The 18,812-nt window shown below is 45.0% G+C and overlaps 1 protein-coding gene across 2 annotated transcripts in view; it reads left to right on the top strand.

Annotated features, from left to right (window-relative positions):
• LOC121278460 (collagen alpha-1(XXI) chain-like) overlaps window positions 1–18,812 on the top strand; it is a 468,271-nt gene that overhangs the window by 292,066 nt on the left and 157,393 nt on the right. For both annotated transcript variants that reach the window (XM_041188910.1, XM_041188909.1), the window contains 3 exons: window positions 4,761–4,805; window positions 7,049–7,102; window positions 17,526–17,579. In XM_041188910.1, the coding sequence (XP_041044844.1) occupies window positions 4,761–4,805; window positions 7,049–7,102; window positions 17,526–17,579 (153 nt within the window). The remainder of the gene's footprint in view (window positions 1–4,760; window positions 4,806–7,048; window positions 7,103–17,525; window positions 17,580–18,812) is intronic.

The raw sequence follows: 18,812 nt of genomic DNA, 5'->3' as shown, positions 1-18,812 counted from the left end.
CCCTATATTCTGCTTTTAGGACCTCATCCCTTTTATTACCTATGTTGTTTGTACCAATGTGTACCATGACCACTGGCTGTTCACCCTCCCCCTTCAGAATGTCCTGTAGCCACTCTGAGACATCCTTGACCCTAGCACCAGGGAGGCAACATACCATCCTGGAGTCTCATTTGCAGCCACAGAAATGCTTATCTATTCCCCTTACAATTGAATCCCCTATCATTATCAAACTTTACTCCTCCCCTGTGCAGCACAGCCAACCATGTTGCAATGAATTTGGCTGTTGCTGCTTTCCCCGAGATGTCATTCCCCTCTTCAGTATCCAAAACGGTATTTCTGTTTTGCTGGGGAATAGCCACAGGAGATTCCTGCCAGTCATCTTGCTCTACCTGGTTGACACCCACCCCCTTCCTGCCTGTGGACTCTTAGCTTGCAGTGTGAGCACCTCTCTATACATGTTATCCACGATACTCTGCTTCGCAGATGCTCCATAGTGCCCCTAGCCGCCGCTCCAGCTCTGAAACCCGGGCTTCCAGGAGCTGCAGCTGGTGACACTTCCTGGACACATGCTGGCCCTGGGCACTGGAAATGTTCTCGGCTTCCCACACAGAGCAGGAGGAGCACACCATAACTTTGAGCTCTCCTGCCATGTCTTTTTTTTTGGATCACTTGGATAATTTTTTTTGGATAATAATTTGGATAACTCACAGTCAGACATGATAGTGCATGCAAATTTGTCTTTTGTTCATTACGAAAAGGGGGATGTTTGGTTTTGAAATATAATCATTATTACATGTCCTATCTGGCTTTCCCTAGTCATGTGACCTATGCCATGAGTCACAGCTGGGGGAGCCATGCTACATTCAGTTCAATAAAGACACTGTGGTCTTTGAGCTAGTAACAGGAAGCAATCATGGACTAGGAGCTTGGGTCACCCTCACAATAAGATGCACCTGAACGACACATTCATGACAATGGTCTCATGATTTGAACAGGAAATATATTTACAAAGGTGCATTACATACAGTGAGAGAACACCCATGTGCCCAAAGTGATGTCAGAACTTACCTTTTTCTAACCCTACTGCTACATCTTGGTGCATCCCAATACCACAGCAGAGGTGGGGAAAGCCTACTGACTGCAATGCCCTATTGTCTGTGATGACCTTTTTTGTAATCAGAAGGTTAAACCTGCAGCATCATCTGACTAAAAGTCAGGCTGGCCCTGCTGCAGCTCAAGTCCGATGTGCCTAATTAACAGCAAAACACCACAACACATTCACAAAATCAGTGTTCGTTTGTTCCACCCCTTTTGCATGCCATCAAACCCACAAGGTCCGGCCGAATGCTATTTTTCACTCAGGGATCCCACCAAGCAGCCCAGCAGGGGTCCTGGCAGTTCTCCCTCATCAGGAAGGCCAACTTTCTGGCCATCTCCATGTAACGCCAGCACTTTGCCTCTTCGATGCTCCCACCTATGGTGAGAATCTGGGTCAGGGTCCGGTAAGCCACCTCCACATCACCACCCTGAACCATCACCATCTGCGACACGAAGCAAGCATGAGCTGTGGGCACCCTCTGGAGCCCTGGGGCCGGGAGGGTGTGCTGCTGTGAGGCAAGTGCACCCTCCTCAGCCTGTGGAGCATGAGGTGATGGGGCCACAGGCAGAGGGCATTGCGATTGGCTGGACAATCTCGGTGTCACCTGGGTGGATGGCCCTGGGTGTCCAGCTGATGTTCCTCCTCCCTTTGGGTACCTGAGGGCCCCTGTCTGACTCTTTGAGGAGAAGGGGCACCTGTGGTGAGGTCAAGGTGTTCAAGTCCCCTCTCACCTAGCCACTGATGGATGCCACTTATGCCTAGAGCGATGGAGTGCAGGTCAGAGCATAAATCCAGCAGAACCTGCTGGACCAATGTTTCCAAGGCGGCCACCACCCTTCCCATGGAGACTTTGAGACTCTTGCATGCTAGAGTTATGACATCAGACAGAATGTGTGTGGACTCCTCCATCCTTCGCTCTAGCCTGTTGACTGCCTCTTGTAATTCTGCCTGATGTTCCGCCACCTGTCGTTGAATCTCCAGCATGTGTAATACGGCCATTTACAGAGGCTCATCATCTGACTCAGACTCAGCAGATGCCTGTTCTCCAGCAGTCCTCTTGATGGCCAGAGACCAGGGCCCTCGCTGCCTCTGACTGCTGCAGAAGCATGTCTAAGAGTTGTTCTCCAGAATGTGACCCCAAGCTTAATCTAGATCTATGACCCACCAGAGTATGTGCCTCTGCGCTGGGGGAGGGTGCAGGTGAACGCAGTGATGGGTCTTCATCAGATGCATCCTCTGATAGCACAGACTTGAGTATTGCTGAAAAAAAGACATGTCTAAGGTTTTCATCTTGAACTCATCAGGACACTTGTAAGAATACCAGTATAAGGGGAAGACAACAATTTACACTGCATGTGAAGAGTGCTGATTGGTTGGCAAATGACATTGCCATGGAGAATGCACCACTGATAGTGGCTGACAGTTAACTGCCAAGCATTATCTGAAATTTGTACCAGGCAGCTTGACCCTGATTGGTCAAGGTATTGCCCTGAAGAATGAGTCAGCGAATGTCTGTTACTTATTTTGCTTGGCTGAAACAGGTGGAATGTATGTACATGCTCTTTGTGTCTGCAAAGAACAGGGCACTGTGTATTAACATATGTAGCTTCCAGTACATGCAAATACACCACACTGAAAGCCCAACTGACAATCTTAAATTGGTTTTCAGCATAATTCTTAGCACATTGAGGATTATTCAGCAAATGTTGTCCAGTCGCGGAATCACATCTAATGTGGGACACTGTGTTTTGAGCTTTGCAAGGATGAGTTGGTTGGTTACGATCTGTACCCTGCCCATTGTGAACAGCAACTAGGACATGCTGTTTGATATGATCCACCATCCTTTGGGACGTACGACCTAGATACCTAGCTTCACACTGGCACTGAATTTCATATATCACATTATTCATTTGTGTATAGGCAGAACATCTGTTTGGCTTGATGACAGCATCCCGTTAGTGGCAAATACCACTCGTGTTGCTACTGCATAGTAGCAGCATGAAACAGCTAGCTTCACCTCTTGCTCAAATTTTTGAGACACCTTGCCCTTCCAGGGTAATCTGAGGTAGACTGGGCACTTTTCAGGGCCAAAATTGACAGTTTTAGGCCCATTCATGAATTTCCATGCTATGCAGTGCAAAATAATCTGATCAGGGTACTCAACCCAACCAGCCCATGCTTGCAAAGCTCAAAACTCCAAACAATGGAACCTATTGAAACAAAGACCAGAATTTTCTTCTACTTCAAAGCAGATGACCCATCAATCAAAGGAGACTAGATAGCTATTTTTTCTTTCTAAGTTTAAGCAGCAGGCCATTTTTTTCCCCAAGTTAAAAAAAACTGTGGGACTTAAATTGCTGTTCAGATCATGACAGCAGGGTTCCCAGGCACTGTTTTCTTGAATTTTGAATGCATAATAGCACATTTTTCAATGGGAAAAGTACTGTAATAAATCTCAGCATCACACAATGCTGGCCAACGTAATGGTCAACTTACCTTTTCAGGACAGAGTACTATGATCAATCACTGCAGTAAAAACACATCTAACTTATAAGATAGCATTTAATAATATTTGAAGTTGTCAAAGTATTTAATACTTACCCGTCAGAATGTTCTTGACTCCTCAGCAGGCTTTCCCCCACATTCCTGAACTCTTATCTGGCCGGTTTCCCAAAGGCTTCCAAAATCCACCTGACCCCATGGCCAGGATTTTTCTGATGGCACTGCACCTGAACAGTCAGCAAGGAACACATCCTGCCAAAACTGGCTACTATTTAACACTCCAAGGAGCATTAACTGGCTGGAGATGGGACTTCCACCACTCACTTGAGAGCATATCCCACATCAGTGAGCTGCTGCCAATATGGTGGCCTGGCCGCTGTGTATTCCCAAGAAGTGCCAGAAGCAATAGTGGCCACTGCAATCCCTAGAGTCTAGGTCCTGGAGTCCACGACCAGGCAAATGTGGGTTTCTCAGGGTGGGGAGGAGGGGTGAGATTTGGGGAGGGTGGGGATGTGGTTGTTGATGGAGAGGCCAAGTGGGGGAGGGAGCACCCACAGGGGGCAGACCTTGTTGGAAGGGGTGGCCGCAGAGTGCCTAATGTTGATAGAAGGCTATTAATGGAAACGACACCACCCCTTACACGAGGCTTGAGCAGGGTAACTTCCTGGGCTTCCACCCTGCTCCTGAACCCCTCCTGCCAGCCTAAAAATTGAAGCCAGGTGGAAAATGGCCCTTTTGTGGTCATTAATTGCCCACTTAAGGGTCTCAATTGGGGCATGGGCAGGCGGGCATAGTCCTCACCTGTTCCACCAAGGAAAGGAGGTGGGAAGGCCATCTGAAGAATTTTATGGGCCCACCCCTGCATGTTTTCTTTCGCTTGACGATAGACTGCAGCAGTTCAAGATGACAGTTCACTACCACCTTCTCGAAGGCAGTTAGGCATGGGCAACAAATGCTGGCTTTGCTAGCCCCATGAAGGAATTTTTAAAAAGGTTACTGCCTTAACCTATTTTTACCTAAATATAATTATACTTTCCCTTATTTTAAGTAATAATTTATTATTGCTTTTTGCAGACTGAAGCAAAAAAAACTTTATTGAATTTAATTCAAGTCAATGCTGTATGGTATTATCAAAGAATTGTTGTATGTTTCATTATAGGGTATTCCTGGAATGCCAGGACATATTGGACCAATGGGATACAAGGTTTGTATATATTTTAAAATCACAAGCATTTTTCTAACTTCTAATTAATATTAACTGATTTTATCATGATAAATGTAACATTAGCCGCTATCTTATCAGATCATTATACATTAATGTTTTAGAACAATGTTCATCTAAAAAAGTATCCTCAAGGCATAACCATCAATGGAGCAAGAGGAAGGCTGATTACAAGCACATTCAACCAATCTCTCCTAGATTATGTTTTCATTATATAAAGATGCAACGTAACCACATCATCTAAAATACCTTTGCAGTATTGTATTAGAGTTACATATAACTGTATTAATGTGATGAAAAATGTGCAGTACCCTATAACTGACTTGTCTTTGTGGATTAGTGAAGCAAAAATGCACTGTTTGATGGTCGCACATGTGTGACTATTGCTCCTTAGTTATTTTTGTGTCCTTGTGTTCATTGTACTGCATCTTGTTTCTTTTGAAACGATGATTAGAGTAGCAATCCCCTGCAAATATTTTCTTAGTTTCTGAAAAACAATCAGCTGGCAAAGAGCACAGAGCGGTATCTTTACAGAAAGTATGTTTTATTAATATGTGCATGAAACAGAAATAGTCTGGTTATAAGTCAAATGTACATAAATTTTACAAAGGTGTTCAGAAATCCAATGGCCTTCTGGGATCCCTTTGTGTACCTCTTGGGGATCAGGGGTTTCAGTTTGAAAACTTATAGGGGAATGATATTGTTCCCTTTCCCCAGAACCTTTCCTGACTTTTAGATAGGCAAAGCATTCTCAAAGTGTGCTGTACCTAGCCATGTGAACTTATTATGTCACATCATTAGCATGGATGATCACATCCCTGGAATGGAATCAAGGAATGACAGGGCCTGGATCTGTAGAATTAGAGATGGAAAAACTGATCAAGCTGCAAACTTCAGGTCTGCAGCTGTAGGCCTGGTCCTTGGCTTCAAGGAGAACAGCAATCAGCAGACTTCCAGACCTTAATACCTATAGAACAGTTGGAAGGGGACTTTCTCAGATCTCCTTTGATTTGGTGCTTGCCACACTCAGATGCTGCGGTATTAGAGGGTTCCAGATCAGAGTCGCCAATCCTCTGGATTACACTGGAGTCCTCAAAAATTAAAGATGAATCTCCAGGACAATGCTACAAACAATCAAAATGACACCCTTCAGGAATATATCCAACCAAAGTTGGCAACCCTATTCCAGGAGCAAAGTGCAATATAATTTTCTTCTGCCACTCCTCAATATGAATGCCCTTACAATGGACTTCTGCAAGAATGAGCATGAATGTCAGAGGCACCACCTCCTTTCCATGCCTATAATTTGTCTGCAGGCATCCCAAGTGCAACCTGAAGACAGAAGGAGGCTACAGGTGAGCTTCTTTCCCTACCTGTATGTTTTCAAAGGAACATTTGGGCCTAAAGGAATTCTGGCTGCTACCAAGACTGGCAACTAGAAACAGGCCTATAGGCCTCAGAGACCTGCACATGTTCTGGAACTTCCTTCTCCTTTTGCAGACATAAGGCTCTTAAGAAAGCAGAGACTCTGCCTGGCATACAAATTGATGACAGTGCAGAAAATAACTAGATTTTTATTAGCTGGTCAGGTCCAGCTTAGTTGTTCCCACAGAGTTTTTAGGCTATTTCCCTTTTAAGTTGCATCAACAAGTGCTTTCTTACTTTTGGTGGGGTGGTGGGGGGGGGCACATTAATTCTAAAAATGCTTTCTGAAGTGTTCAAAGATTGTATAGGCACAGCAGGGCCCCACAGTAAGTAATGTGATAAAAGACTAGTCAATCTATTTTTGGTGGTGTGGATTGAAGGATAAATATTGAGCAGGACATCAAGAACACCTGTTCTTCTTCGAATAATACAATGGACTTCTACATCCATCTGAGCAGGCTGACTCATTTAAAAGACAGCACCTGACAATGCAGTAATTCTTTGGGACTGCACTAATTGAATAATTTGACAGTAAGTATTTTGGTAGTGGACCATACCATATCAAATCCTTTGTAACCGGTGACAGGTGATTTACCAAAGTATTCAAGAATGTAGCATTAGTGCCCTAGGATGTTATAAGGAATTCTGGCACTAGGAAAAAGGGAGTAATATTGAACCTAGATGGTAGGGGATAATCTGTCACATTTCAATTACAATTGCTGCAGTTTTAGATTGGCGTATGTATAGTAATAAAAATATAATATCCCGTGTAACCTAATTTTTTGTGTAATTTATTATAGGGTGGAGATGGAATTCCTGGGGAAAAAGGAGATAGGGGGCTTCCTGGCAAAACGGTAAATTGTCTTATAATAAAACATGTACAACATAGATTCTAATTACATAATTGTCAAAAAGATGAAGTGTCAACTTATGGCTATTCAGAAAATTTAATAATTTTATTTCTATGTTTTACAATACAAACCTTGTGTTTTACTCATATTATTCTTCAAAAAGTATTTTATCATTTTTACAAGAAATTATAAAAATATTTGCATATCAAAATTGTTATACTACAAAACAATTGCGAGGGAAGATCCAGACAAGTTGCATAGATTTGATACAGATTTTGGAAGCGCACCAAAAAATTAGCAGCATGTAATTCAGTGTACCCGAGCATACTAAGTGTTAGTTATTTTCGTCAAAACACAGTATGCTGAATTGATTTCCTATTGATGGATTATAGACAAAATGGCCTTAGCACACTGAGTTGACCACTTTGCAAAATCCAGATTCAGAATTCCTGCCACTTCGTTACAGTTCTGGCAGCATCATGGATACAAAATAGAGCTCTGTAGCACCGCAGGACTAAAGTAGCATGGGCTGCACCTCCAGCCACTACTAATGCATTTCATGATGTTCCACAGACTGGGCAGGACACTAATGTAGGCAGGACACAAATGCACCAATAGCATGAGGAGGGGTTGGATAGTGATACCACACAGCCATTCTAGCTGACTTGACACAGGTTGTTGAAACTTGGTCTGCATAGCTCCAATAAAGTCCTGTGCTAATCACTCTCAGCTAAATATGCATTCAGCTGCATGAGAAAGCCCCACTAGTACTATTGAAAGGAACTGGCATCCCAACATTCAGTGAGGTGCTTTAGACTTACGTCTGCTGTGGAAAGGTTTGAGGAAGTGGTTTGTTTCTGCAGGTTTGTTGGTGAGCTTGTGCACCCATTCAGGCAGACCTGAGGACTTTATTACCTGTAGTTTGCAAGTGGTATGGGAGCTGTTGTCAGAGTGCTTCTGTGTCTGCAACATAACCCACAAATGGATTAGAAGCTGCAGAAAGGGGTAACTCTGCAAAGAGAGAGGGAGAAGCGGGCTGCACCTCTCCTTCCTATTGAGAGTTTTCTGGCAGCTTGTCTCACACCCCCAGCTGAGCCAGGGGCAATGCCTGAGCTGATTTGGGTTCATTAAAGAGGTTGTTATAGAACTGTGCCACTTCTTTCAACATAACCTGGAGTTTTACACCAGGGTGAAGATGACATCATCTGTGGCCAAAAGACACTATGGTATTAAACTTCTATGTGACTGGTTCTTTCAAGGCAGGAGCAGGTGGCATATCCAATATCTCCCAGTATGCCTTCCAGTGAGGCAACTGGGAGGTGACAGAGGCCTTATATGTGCCAAAAGAGGTAATTACATTGTGTTTTCTTGTTAGAGAAAACAGGATGAGTTGGCATGCATTTTTTCCAGGATAGCAGGATTCCTGATGATGTAGGGGCCATCAACTGCACACAGGTGATTCTCAGGGAGGCCCCACCCCCCATGTAATTGGGAGAGGTAAAGGATCCGCAAGGGATTTCACTTCATCAATGTGCGGTTGGTTTGTGACCATGCTCAGCACATCATGTCAGTGAATATCTGCTAATCTGGCAGCAGCCGTGATGCCTTCATTCTAAGGGGGTCTGCCAATATTGTTGTCTTTGTGCCTCCAAGAATAACAAGAGGATGGCTGCTTGGTAACAAAGGATATCTCCTGGAAAAGTGGTTGATGATCCATCCCTCTGCCACTCGATCATACAACAGTAGGCCTATAAAGAAAGCCATGGAGCAGCCAGAAAAATTGTGGCGCAGTTGCTGAAGCAACATTTCCAATGAATGGATGACTCATGTGGTCTCCAGTTCTCCAATACATGCCAGTTCCTGGTGGTCTGCTGCATCCTCCACAATTTGACTATCATGTGAAATCCCAGTTTACATGAAGATTAATGCCCTCCACAATTATGACATTGCCTTTGTTACAAGCTTCAATAGTTTCTTATTTAATGCTGCCTAATGGTATAACTACTGTTAGGAACCTATAAACGACTCTCACCAGCATCTTCTGACTCTTGCTATTTTCACACATACTGATTCTACGTCATGATCTTCTGAGGCCAAATCCTTTCTCACTAATGTCCTATGCCATCCTCTACAATCAGGACTCCCCATCCTCCTTTGCCATTCTGTCTGTCTTTCCAGAATATTGCGTATCCTGGAATATTTATTTCCCAACCTTGGTTATCTCTCGACAATGTCCCTGGTAATGGCAATTAAATTTAAACAATTTACCTCTATTTGTGATACTAGTTCATTTATCTTATTGCAGATGCTTTGTAAATTGAGATAAAAATCCTTTATTTTATTTTAATTCTATTCCCTGCAATGACCTATTCACTGATGTACAATTTATGTCAAACTCTCTTTCCTTCCTGTCCTACTCTACTTGCCTTTATCCACAAGACTACACTATTCTGCTGCCTCAACATTTCTCTTTGGATTTCTAAACCCCCCTTTACCTGAATCTTCCACCCCCCACCACCACCTTTAGTTTAAAGCTCTGTCCACTGCCCTAGTTAGACAATTTGCCAGAACATTGGTCCATGCCCAGTTTAAGTGGAACTTCCTCTTCCCTGCATTCTGATGCCAGGGCCCCATGAATCAAAACCCATTCTTCCCACACCACTGTGAGCCACACATTTAATTTTCTAATTTGCTTGACCCTTTGTCAATTTAGGTGTGGCATAAGCAAGAATCCAGAGGTAATTACCTTTGATGTTCTGCATTTTAATTTGGACCCAACTCCTCACTTAGCAAAACACTATTCCTGGTTCTGTTATTAGTTCCCACTTGGACTACAACAACTGAACCCTCCCCCTCCAACTCCAAGTTCCCCTCCAGCTGCAAGACATCCTCAACCTTGGCACCAGCCAGGCATCAAAACTTTCAGAGCTTCAGATCACAGCTTCAGAGAACACTATCTATCCCCTGACTATACTGTCTCCTATCACTACCACATTCCTTTTTGTACCCCCCACTTGAATGGCATCCTGCACCATGGTCAGTCCACTCATCCACCCTGCAGATCCCTTCTCATCCACACAGGTAGCAAACACCTCTTACCTGATGGACAAAGTCAAGGGTTGAGGTTCCTCAATCACCACAAGCTGGTTCCCCATACTGACCTGACTTGTAGTCATACCCTCCTGGCCCTTACCATTGACCAGCTCTAAAGTTCTGCCTAACTTAACAGCTGTGACTACATTCTGGAACAAAGCATCCCTGATGTCTCACAATGTCAGCAACTCTGAGCCAAAGTTGTACAAGCTGTAGGCACTTAATGCAGATATGGTTGTAAGGGTTGCACTGCATTCTGTAGATTCCCATATGCTGTAGTCACAGCATATCATCATCCTTACCATATCTGTCTAACCTTATTTATTTAACTAGTCAATTAGTTATTAGTTTACACAGCCAAAGTAATAGAAAGTTACTCTCTCCTAACTTGGAGACAAAGGAAAAAAACTCACCAGCTACTGGAGACAGAAAAATGAGTACCTCATACATCTCTAGACCAGAAAGTCCTACATAAACAAATTCCTAACTTCACATTCAGGCTAGTCTCATCTCCATACATCCCTTACTCAGTGCAGTTTGCAAACCTGCCTGCATTTAGAACTCACTCCCAAGATGCAATGCTAGCTCTGCTTCCTGCTTCAATAATTAACATCTGCTCCAGACAACCACTTTCAACTGATAGACAAATAATGCCATTGCCATGCAGCTCCTCTTTATCTAGCTACTTAAATAACTTGAAGTTTGAAAGTTCTATGTCAGAGACTAACTCTTAATCCAAATTTAAACTTGTTTAAAACATTATAGAAATTCCCACTTTTTCAAATTCCTGACTTTGCATTCAATCTATGTCACACTCAGGCACAGTCTCCTCTCTTCCAAGGATATACATGCATTGGAGGCCGTACAGTGAAGGTTCACTATATTGGTCGCTGCAATGAGTGCATGATGATAGACTGAATAAACTGAGCCTTTTTGCCTGAAGGTTAGGAGAATGAGAGATGATCTCATTGAAACATGCAAAATTCTGAAGAGACTTGACAGAGTAGTCACTGAGAAGTTATTCCCACTAGCTGGTGAATCAAGATCGCAGGATCACAGTCTCAGGATAAGGGGTCGGCGTTTAGAGGTGAGATTAGGAGAAATTTCTTCAATCAAAGGGTTATGAATCTTTGGACTATTCTACCTGAGAGGGTTGTGGATGCTCCATCGTTGATTATGTTTAAGGCTGGGATAGACAATTTTTTTTTCGCAGGGAATCAAGGGATATAGAGAGTGGTTGGGAAAGTAGAATTGAAGCCAAGATTAGCCATGATCATATTGAATGGCGGAGCAAGTGTGAGAGGCTGTATGGTCTAGTGCTGCTTCCATCTCTTGTGTTCTTGTGCCCCATTCCCAACCTCTTTTTCCTTTCCAAAATCGTTGAACATTGCCGCCTCCTCAATGCATGTCCATGTTTCCTGGAACTCAGTGTTGGAATCCCTCCAACTATCTATTCATCCCTGCCACAGAACCAAAATGGCTCTTATCAAAGTCATAAATTAAATCTATGCGACTGTGACAAAGGTAAACTATCCCACCTTGTCTTTCTTGACCTAACTTCAGCCTTTGACATGGTTGACCATACCATCCCTCTCCAAAACCTCTCTACTATCATTCAGCTGGATAGGATTGCTCTCTCCATTCTTAGCTACCTAATCATTGCCAGAGTATCACTTGCAATGGCTTCTCTTCTTTTCCACTTGTCTCTCCCAAGGTCCACCCTTGGCCCCCTCCTAGTTCTCATCTCAATGCTGTCCCTTGGCAACAGCATCAGAAAACACAGTGTAGGTTTTCACATATAATCTGTCGACACCGATCTCTACCTCACCACCACACCTCTCAAATCCTCCACTGTCTCTAAATTGTTAGACTGCTTTTCCAACATCCAGTACTGGATAAGCAGAAATTTCCTCCAGTTAATTATTGGGGAGACTGATGCCATTGTCTTCAGTCCCCACTCCAAACTCTGTTCCCTAGCTGCTGATTCCAACCCTCTCCCTGGCAACTGTCTGAGACAGGGTCATATTTGATGAGCTTCTGACCACATATTCACACCATCTCTAAGACTCCTTATTCCCACCCCCGGAACATTGCCCACATTTGCTCCTGCCTCAGATTATCTATGCTGAAACCCTTATGCACTCCTTTGTTACCTCTAGACTTGACAATTCCAATACACTCCTGGCTGGTCTTCCACATTCCACCTTCCATAAACTTGACGTCATCCAAAACTCTGCTGCTCATGTCCTTACTCACACCAAGAGCAGAATTTTCAGTGCCTGCTGGCATCGGGCGTGTTCGGCGGCATGAGCGGACAATATGGCAAGGCGGTGAAAAATCGGTTTCACGATGCCGTGAAACCGGTTTGCAATCGTCTGCTCTGTCTATCAATGGCGGGCCGTGTTTCCAGCTGTCAGACGTTGGGAACCTCATTGTAATACATCTGCATATCATATAACCCCATCCCGCCAGGATCATCCCCCCACGCTGGATCATCCACCTACGTCAGTGGGAAAGCACGCCAATGCATAACACATCTTGACAAGTGTGATGTGAAGAAGCCGGGTCTTACCGTCAGGGCCTTCTAACATCGCGGACATCCGAAGAGCAAAAGATGCTGAAGCCCGACAGCAATGCAACCCTATAGGAATGTCCATCGCATGCTGGGTGAATTCTCATGGACATGCATCTGCCGCAAAGCAGTTCATTGAAAGTGGAAAGTCACCGATGAGGGTCTGCTCACAACGGATGATCATTGAGGGAGTGGAGAGGAAGGTCAGTGTTTGGAAGAGGAAGATGTACCGGGAGGTGGGAAAGGAAGGTCTAAGATCGACCGTGAGAGAAAGGTGTGTCAAGGGGATGAGGTTAGGAGGGGTGGAATGAAGGTGTCGGGGGTGGTGGGGGGGAAACAAAGGTGTTGCGGGGAGTGAGGTTGAGGTGGGACAAAGGTGTCAAGGGGTGAGGTTGGAAGGATGGAGGGGATACGGGGAGGAAGGGGTATCGGGGGAGAAGACGGCAACTAGGGAGGTAAGTGTAAGGGGGGAGGCAGGTGTAAGGAAAGGAGTTCAGATGGGGGAAAGAGTCCAGGGAGGGGAAGGAGTCCAGGGGGAGCAAGGAGCCCAGGGGGAGGAAGGAGGGTGGGAGGACTTTAGGGAGATGAAGCAGTCTGGTGGGAGAAGGGATTCCAGAAGAGAAGGAGTCCAGAGATGGAATGGGTCCGAAGAGGAGAAGGAGTAAGGGTAGAGGAAGAAGTAAGGGTGGTGGAAGAAGTAAGGCTAGAGGAAGGAGTACAGCTGGAGGAAGAAGTAAGGGTGGAGGAAGGAGTCTGGAAGGGGGAAAGACTAAGGGGGAGGGGGGCATCTGAGGGGGTGGGGGGGAAGGAGTTCCAAGGGGGTGGGGGGAGTCAGGGTGGGGGAGAGGAAGGAGTTTCAAGAGGTGAAGGAGTTCCAAGGGTGTTGGAGTCTGGAGGGGTGGATGTCCAGATGAATATGCAAAGGCAGGCTCTGCCTCCCATTACTGCCTCCTGGGAAGCGAACTGAGGGTGAGCGTGGTAAGAGAGAATGGTGAGAATGACCGAGGGCAGTGAGGCAGCAGTGCAGGATGGTTAGGGTGCAACAGTATCGATAGAAGGGGCAGCGAGGGTGGTTGGTGGGGACTCGGTGGCAGACACGGACCCTGGAGGTGGGAAGGAGGAGGTCGAAAAGGTTAATGTGGATGGGGGGTGGGATTTTCAGAAAGGAAGGGAACGTGCACGTTCACCTGGACATCCCCAAAAGAAAAGGGTTCTGGCTGGTGGGTCACGGTGGGGAGTTGGAAGGTGATGCCAGGCGGTCGACAGTGATGGGGAAAAGAAAACGGGTGAGTGGGGGGAAGGGAAGGACAGGGGAGTGCAAGAAAGACTGTAGCACTACCATGCTTGCTAAATCAGAAGTGCAACGAGAATCGTGGTGGGTGAGAACAGGTGCTGCATGGAATGTGATCAGTGGGTTGGCAGAGATGCAGATGCAGATGGTCAAATGAAGGTGAACCCCAGCAGGCAGCACTGAAAATGCTCAGGACATTGATACGAGTGTGATATGGGAAGGATCCTCATGCGTGGGAGAGTGCTTGCACAAGGATTCTAAAGGCCCTGCCACACACACACTCTTCCCCCTCCAGAATCACTCATGGGCCAGCTGCATGCAGCTGATCTGCTAGATGGATGGCAGGGGGTGTGGAGATGCAGTGAGAGGACACACGAAGCCTGTCAATGAAACTGAAAGACACCGTTATACATTATTCAGTGAAAGTCAATATATTTTCATTTGTAATGTGACAAAATGTGTTCATCCCTGCAACCAACTGTGATCAAAATTTATTAACTTTTGAAGTTTTTTTGAAGTTTTGACATCTGCAGCAGGAGTGGAGACAGCCTGCGCAATGATTGGTCATGTTGCTCCTAATGAATTCGTTATGGGTTCCCTGGAGAGCCAAAGCCTTGGGGACCCCGGCTTGCTTTGGCTGTCCTCCTATGAGCCAGCTGCTCCCTCTGTGGTGACAGAGGATGAGGCTGAGGGAGTCACAGAAAAAGGGGACTCAGGGAGAGAGAGGACAGCTTCTGAGATTCCTGAGTAGATGACCCTAGGGTGTAAAGCTGCTGCTGCTCCTCCCTTGGGGGCCCAAGGGCCCCGGCCTAACTTCTTGAGGGGAAGGAGCACCTGGAGGGACGTCGAGGTGCCCCGTTTCCCTCTCGTGTTGCCACGGCAGGAACTCACCCATGGCTACCATGATGGAGCGCAGGTCTACACGCATCTCCGTGTTCTGCTGAACCAGGGTCTCCATGGCATCTGCCATCATCCCCATGGAGAACTACATACGCGCACTTGTGGGCACCATTTCATCTGAAAGCAGGTGGACACATTCTTCTGACTTGCGTGCCACTCTGTTGAGGGCTTCCAACAGCTTTGCATGATGTTTCCCTGCCTTCTGCTGTCTCTCCAGGATGAATTGGATAGCCAAATCCAGAGGCTCGTCATCTGACTCAGACCCCACAGGTGCCTCTTTCCCAGCAGCTCTCCAAGTGTCAGAGAGCTTGGCTGAACTTGCCTCCTCCGGCTGCAGTCACCTGTCCGTGCAGTGACCACCAAAATGTGAACTCGAGCCTGCTCTAGATCTAGGTCCCACTGAGGTATGTGTCTCTGCACTGGTGGAGGGTGTGGGTAAGTGCTATGACAGGTCTTCCAGGCTGTTTATTTCCAGCTCTTCAATGGAGGAGGAGATCTCTTGACTGGAGGTGAGGACGTGGATGGAGCTGAGGGACTGGCAGGCTGAGGGTGTCGGTCACTTGGCAGAGCTCCCTGTGAACCAAAGTAGAGATATTAAGTGCATGTCAGCAGAGTCAAAAGCAAGAGAGAGAGCATTCACATTTGCGTTGAGGGAGGGATGATAGGTACAGGATCCTTAAGAGGGTGTTTGCCGTCGACCTCACCATCACCACAGTCACAGTCCACATCCTCACCAGTCAGAGTGATGGCATGTGCCTCAAAGTAAATGAGGGGCCTAGTGTGGACCACTCCAGCCCCGGTCTGGGACCTCTCCCTGCTGTTATGAGCCAGCTTCTCCTGCATGAAAACCGATGGAAAGAGTGTGAGCAGGACACATGGCACTGCGTGGAATGTTTGTGTGGTGAGCGGAGACATGGATGGAATGAGGACGCGAGCTCCAGAGCATATGAGCCTGAGGAAGATATGAGGGTGTGCGAGTGTTAGTGGTGTTGTCCCTTGAGGTGTGAGATCCCTGTGGGTGTATGATGGGTGTGTGAGTTGAGAGTGATGAGAAGAGTACTTACCCTGGCAGAATGGATGAGACCATTCATCCTATTGCACCACAGGGTGGCTTTCTTCTTTTGCAGGGTATTGGCGTTGACCTCCACTGCCACCGCCTTTCAAGCTGGATTGGTTACCTTGCTTGCTGGTCTTCACCCAGAGCGAGGATAAAGGACATCACAGTGGGCCTCCACTGCGTCCAAAAGGCATTCAAGGGACGTGTCATTAAACCAGGGGGCTGCAGTGTTCTTGGTTTTGAGGGCCATGTCTTCTGTGCAGCAGTCATGGGTTGGAAGCACTGAGAGGTGTGCATGCAGCTACATTTTAACTATGGTGCCCTGCGTGATGAAGTGGCGAGGAGATGGTGTGACGTTTGAATGAGAGCCAGCTCACCATCGAAATGGAGTGTTTCCCGGGAATGTATAATTAATGAGACGGGATTAGGACAATACGGCGTGAAAAGCCGGCGTTGCAGCAGGCGGTTAAAACGTCCTTTTTCCCACCTGCTACCGCGCTTAGTGCAAATCTGGGCCGATTCCACCCCATGTCTGTTTCACCTATCACCCCTGTTCTTGCTGACCTATATTGACTCACAGTCAAGCAACGCCTTGATTTTAAAACTCTTACTTTATTTCTGATGAAATCAGAACAGGAAATAACTGCATTGCCCAAAATTAAAGTCAGACATGCATAAAGGTCAAAGTTGTCACTCAATTTGAGTTTTAGACTAGCTGCTTTTGAGTGGAGACTGCAGCTCCGTGTTGATCAGTTTACCCCAAATGAATACATAGCACATTGTGACTATAGAAACTATTAGAAAAATTTGAAGTTTGCTATTTGGTTTTAATCAAAGAGTGTAAACGAGTAAAGTAAAATACAAAATAATTGAAAACATTCTTGTTTACATATTTCACTTGAAGATTTGATGCTTGATGTGCTTAAGGGGGTTTGTTAAATAGCATAAATGTCAGGGTATGACATTTGCTCCAATAGAAATATTGTGCTAGGTTGAGTTAGACAGATTTTTGATCTACAAGGGAGTCAAGGATTATCGTAGGCAGAAAGGAAAGTGGAGTTAAGGCCACAATCAGATCAGCCATGATCTAATTGAATAATGGAGCAGGCTCGATGGGCCTATTGGTCTACCCCTCCTTTTTATATGACCTTATAAGTTGCAAAGTGGAAGTGCTATAGTACCACCAGTGGCATAACAAGTTTAGTATCCATTACAAACGTAAGCATAAAAATTTATTATGGAAAATGTTGACCCAGAAGTGCGAAAGGAAGTAGGATTTTAAAGGCAGGAAATGTGCACTGCTTTGGCAATTTTTTCTTTAAATTATGCAAAGATGAGGAACAAATACTTGATTAAAATAAATGGATCATTACCACCACTAAAATAATCATCAAATAAATTTAACGTAAGTGCATTAGGACATTACAGACCGATTTTGCAAATTATAACTTGAGGCCATAAATTTAACACTTTCTCATTTCAATAATAGATGTGTCATTTTTTTTTGTACTAGGGTGAAATGGGATTGCCAGGTGTACCTGGTTCACAAGGACTACCTGGGTCCAAGGTATTGTATATAAAAATACTTTCAATACAAAAGACCATGCATTTATATGTTAATTAATGGAAAGCTGTATATGAGATGATAACATCTGCAATAGTGTTCATTATTGTACTGCATTCATTTCAATTCATTTTCATTTGTATTTCTTCTAACCTACTAGCAGAACTGATGCAGAAGAAAAATGCCTCAGGAAAACTGTACCTTTATAGGGAGCTAGCAATGGATAAGAGTATCCTGTAAGGACTTTTGTCAATGTATATAGAAATATACAGCTTTTAAAGTATTTTATATTTGAATACAGAAAATAGACTGTTAAAAGTTTAAGGTTATCTGATATAAAATGGGTAAGAAAACTTAGTTTGTCGTGGTAAGCATCCAAAAATACTAATCTCCATGTTTCCAACTTCAGACCAGAGGGAATAGGAAAGATGCAAAGATTGTCAAATGTTATGAAATAGTGATTATTTTATATGTGGAAGTCTCGCTTTTTGTATAGGGTAAAAGCTTGGATTTTTTGGGAAAGGGCTTTTGAGACCATTTGTCATTGGTAGGGCCTCACTTGAAACAGGCACCTTCCTGGAAAACTGTAGGCAGTTCATCCATGATTTCCTCAGCTCCAATAACACTCAAGAAGCTTGACACCATTCAGGACAAATCAGCCCGCTTGATTGGCACCCCTTCCACAAACGTTCACTCCCTCCATCACCGACGAACTGTGGCAGCAGTGTATACCGTCTACAAGATGCACTGAAGAAACTCACCAAGGCTCCTTAGGCAGCACCTTCCAAACCCACAACAGCTACCATCTAGAAGGACAAGGACAAGGGCAGCAGATACATGGAAACATTACAACCTGTCAGCACTCCTCCAAGCCACTCGCCATCCTGGCTTGGAAATATATTGCCGTTCCTTCACTATCGCTGAGTCAAAGTACTGGAGCTCCCTCCCTAACAGCACTGTGGGTCTACCTACACCACAGGGACTGCAGCGGTTCAAGAAGGCAGCTCACCACCACCTTTTCAAAGGCAATTAGGGATAGGCAATTAATTCTGGCCCGGCCAGCGATGCCCACATCCCGTAAATAAATTTTAAAAAACTGAGTGTTACATGCAGCGTTCTGCCATAAGCCCATCAGTTTCAGAAATATTCATCCTTTATGTATATTGGGCTTGGATGTTTATATATAAGGGACTTCCATTTCTTATGTAAACAAGTTTAATTTTTTGTGAATGGGAG

The sequence above is a fragment of the Carcharodon carcharias genome, chromosome 5, assembly GCF_017639515.1.
Source record: "Carcharodon carcharias isolate sCarCar2 chromosome 5, sCarCar2.pri, whole genome shotgun sequence".
In the NCBI taxonomy this organism is placed as follows: domain Eukaryota; kingdom Metazoa; phylum Chordata; class Chondrichthyes; order Lamniformes; family Lamnidae; genus Carcharodon; species Carcharodon carcharias.
The sequence above is the reverse complement of the archived record's forward strand: the minus strand, read 5'-3'. Positions and strand labels throughout refer to the sequence as shown.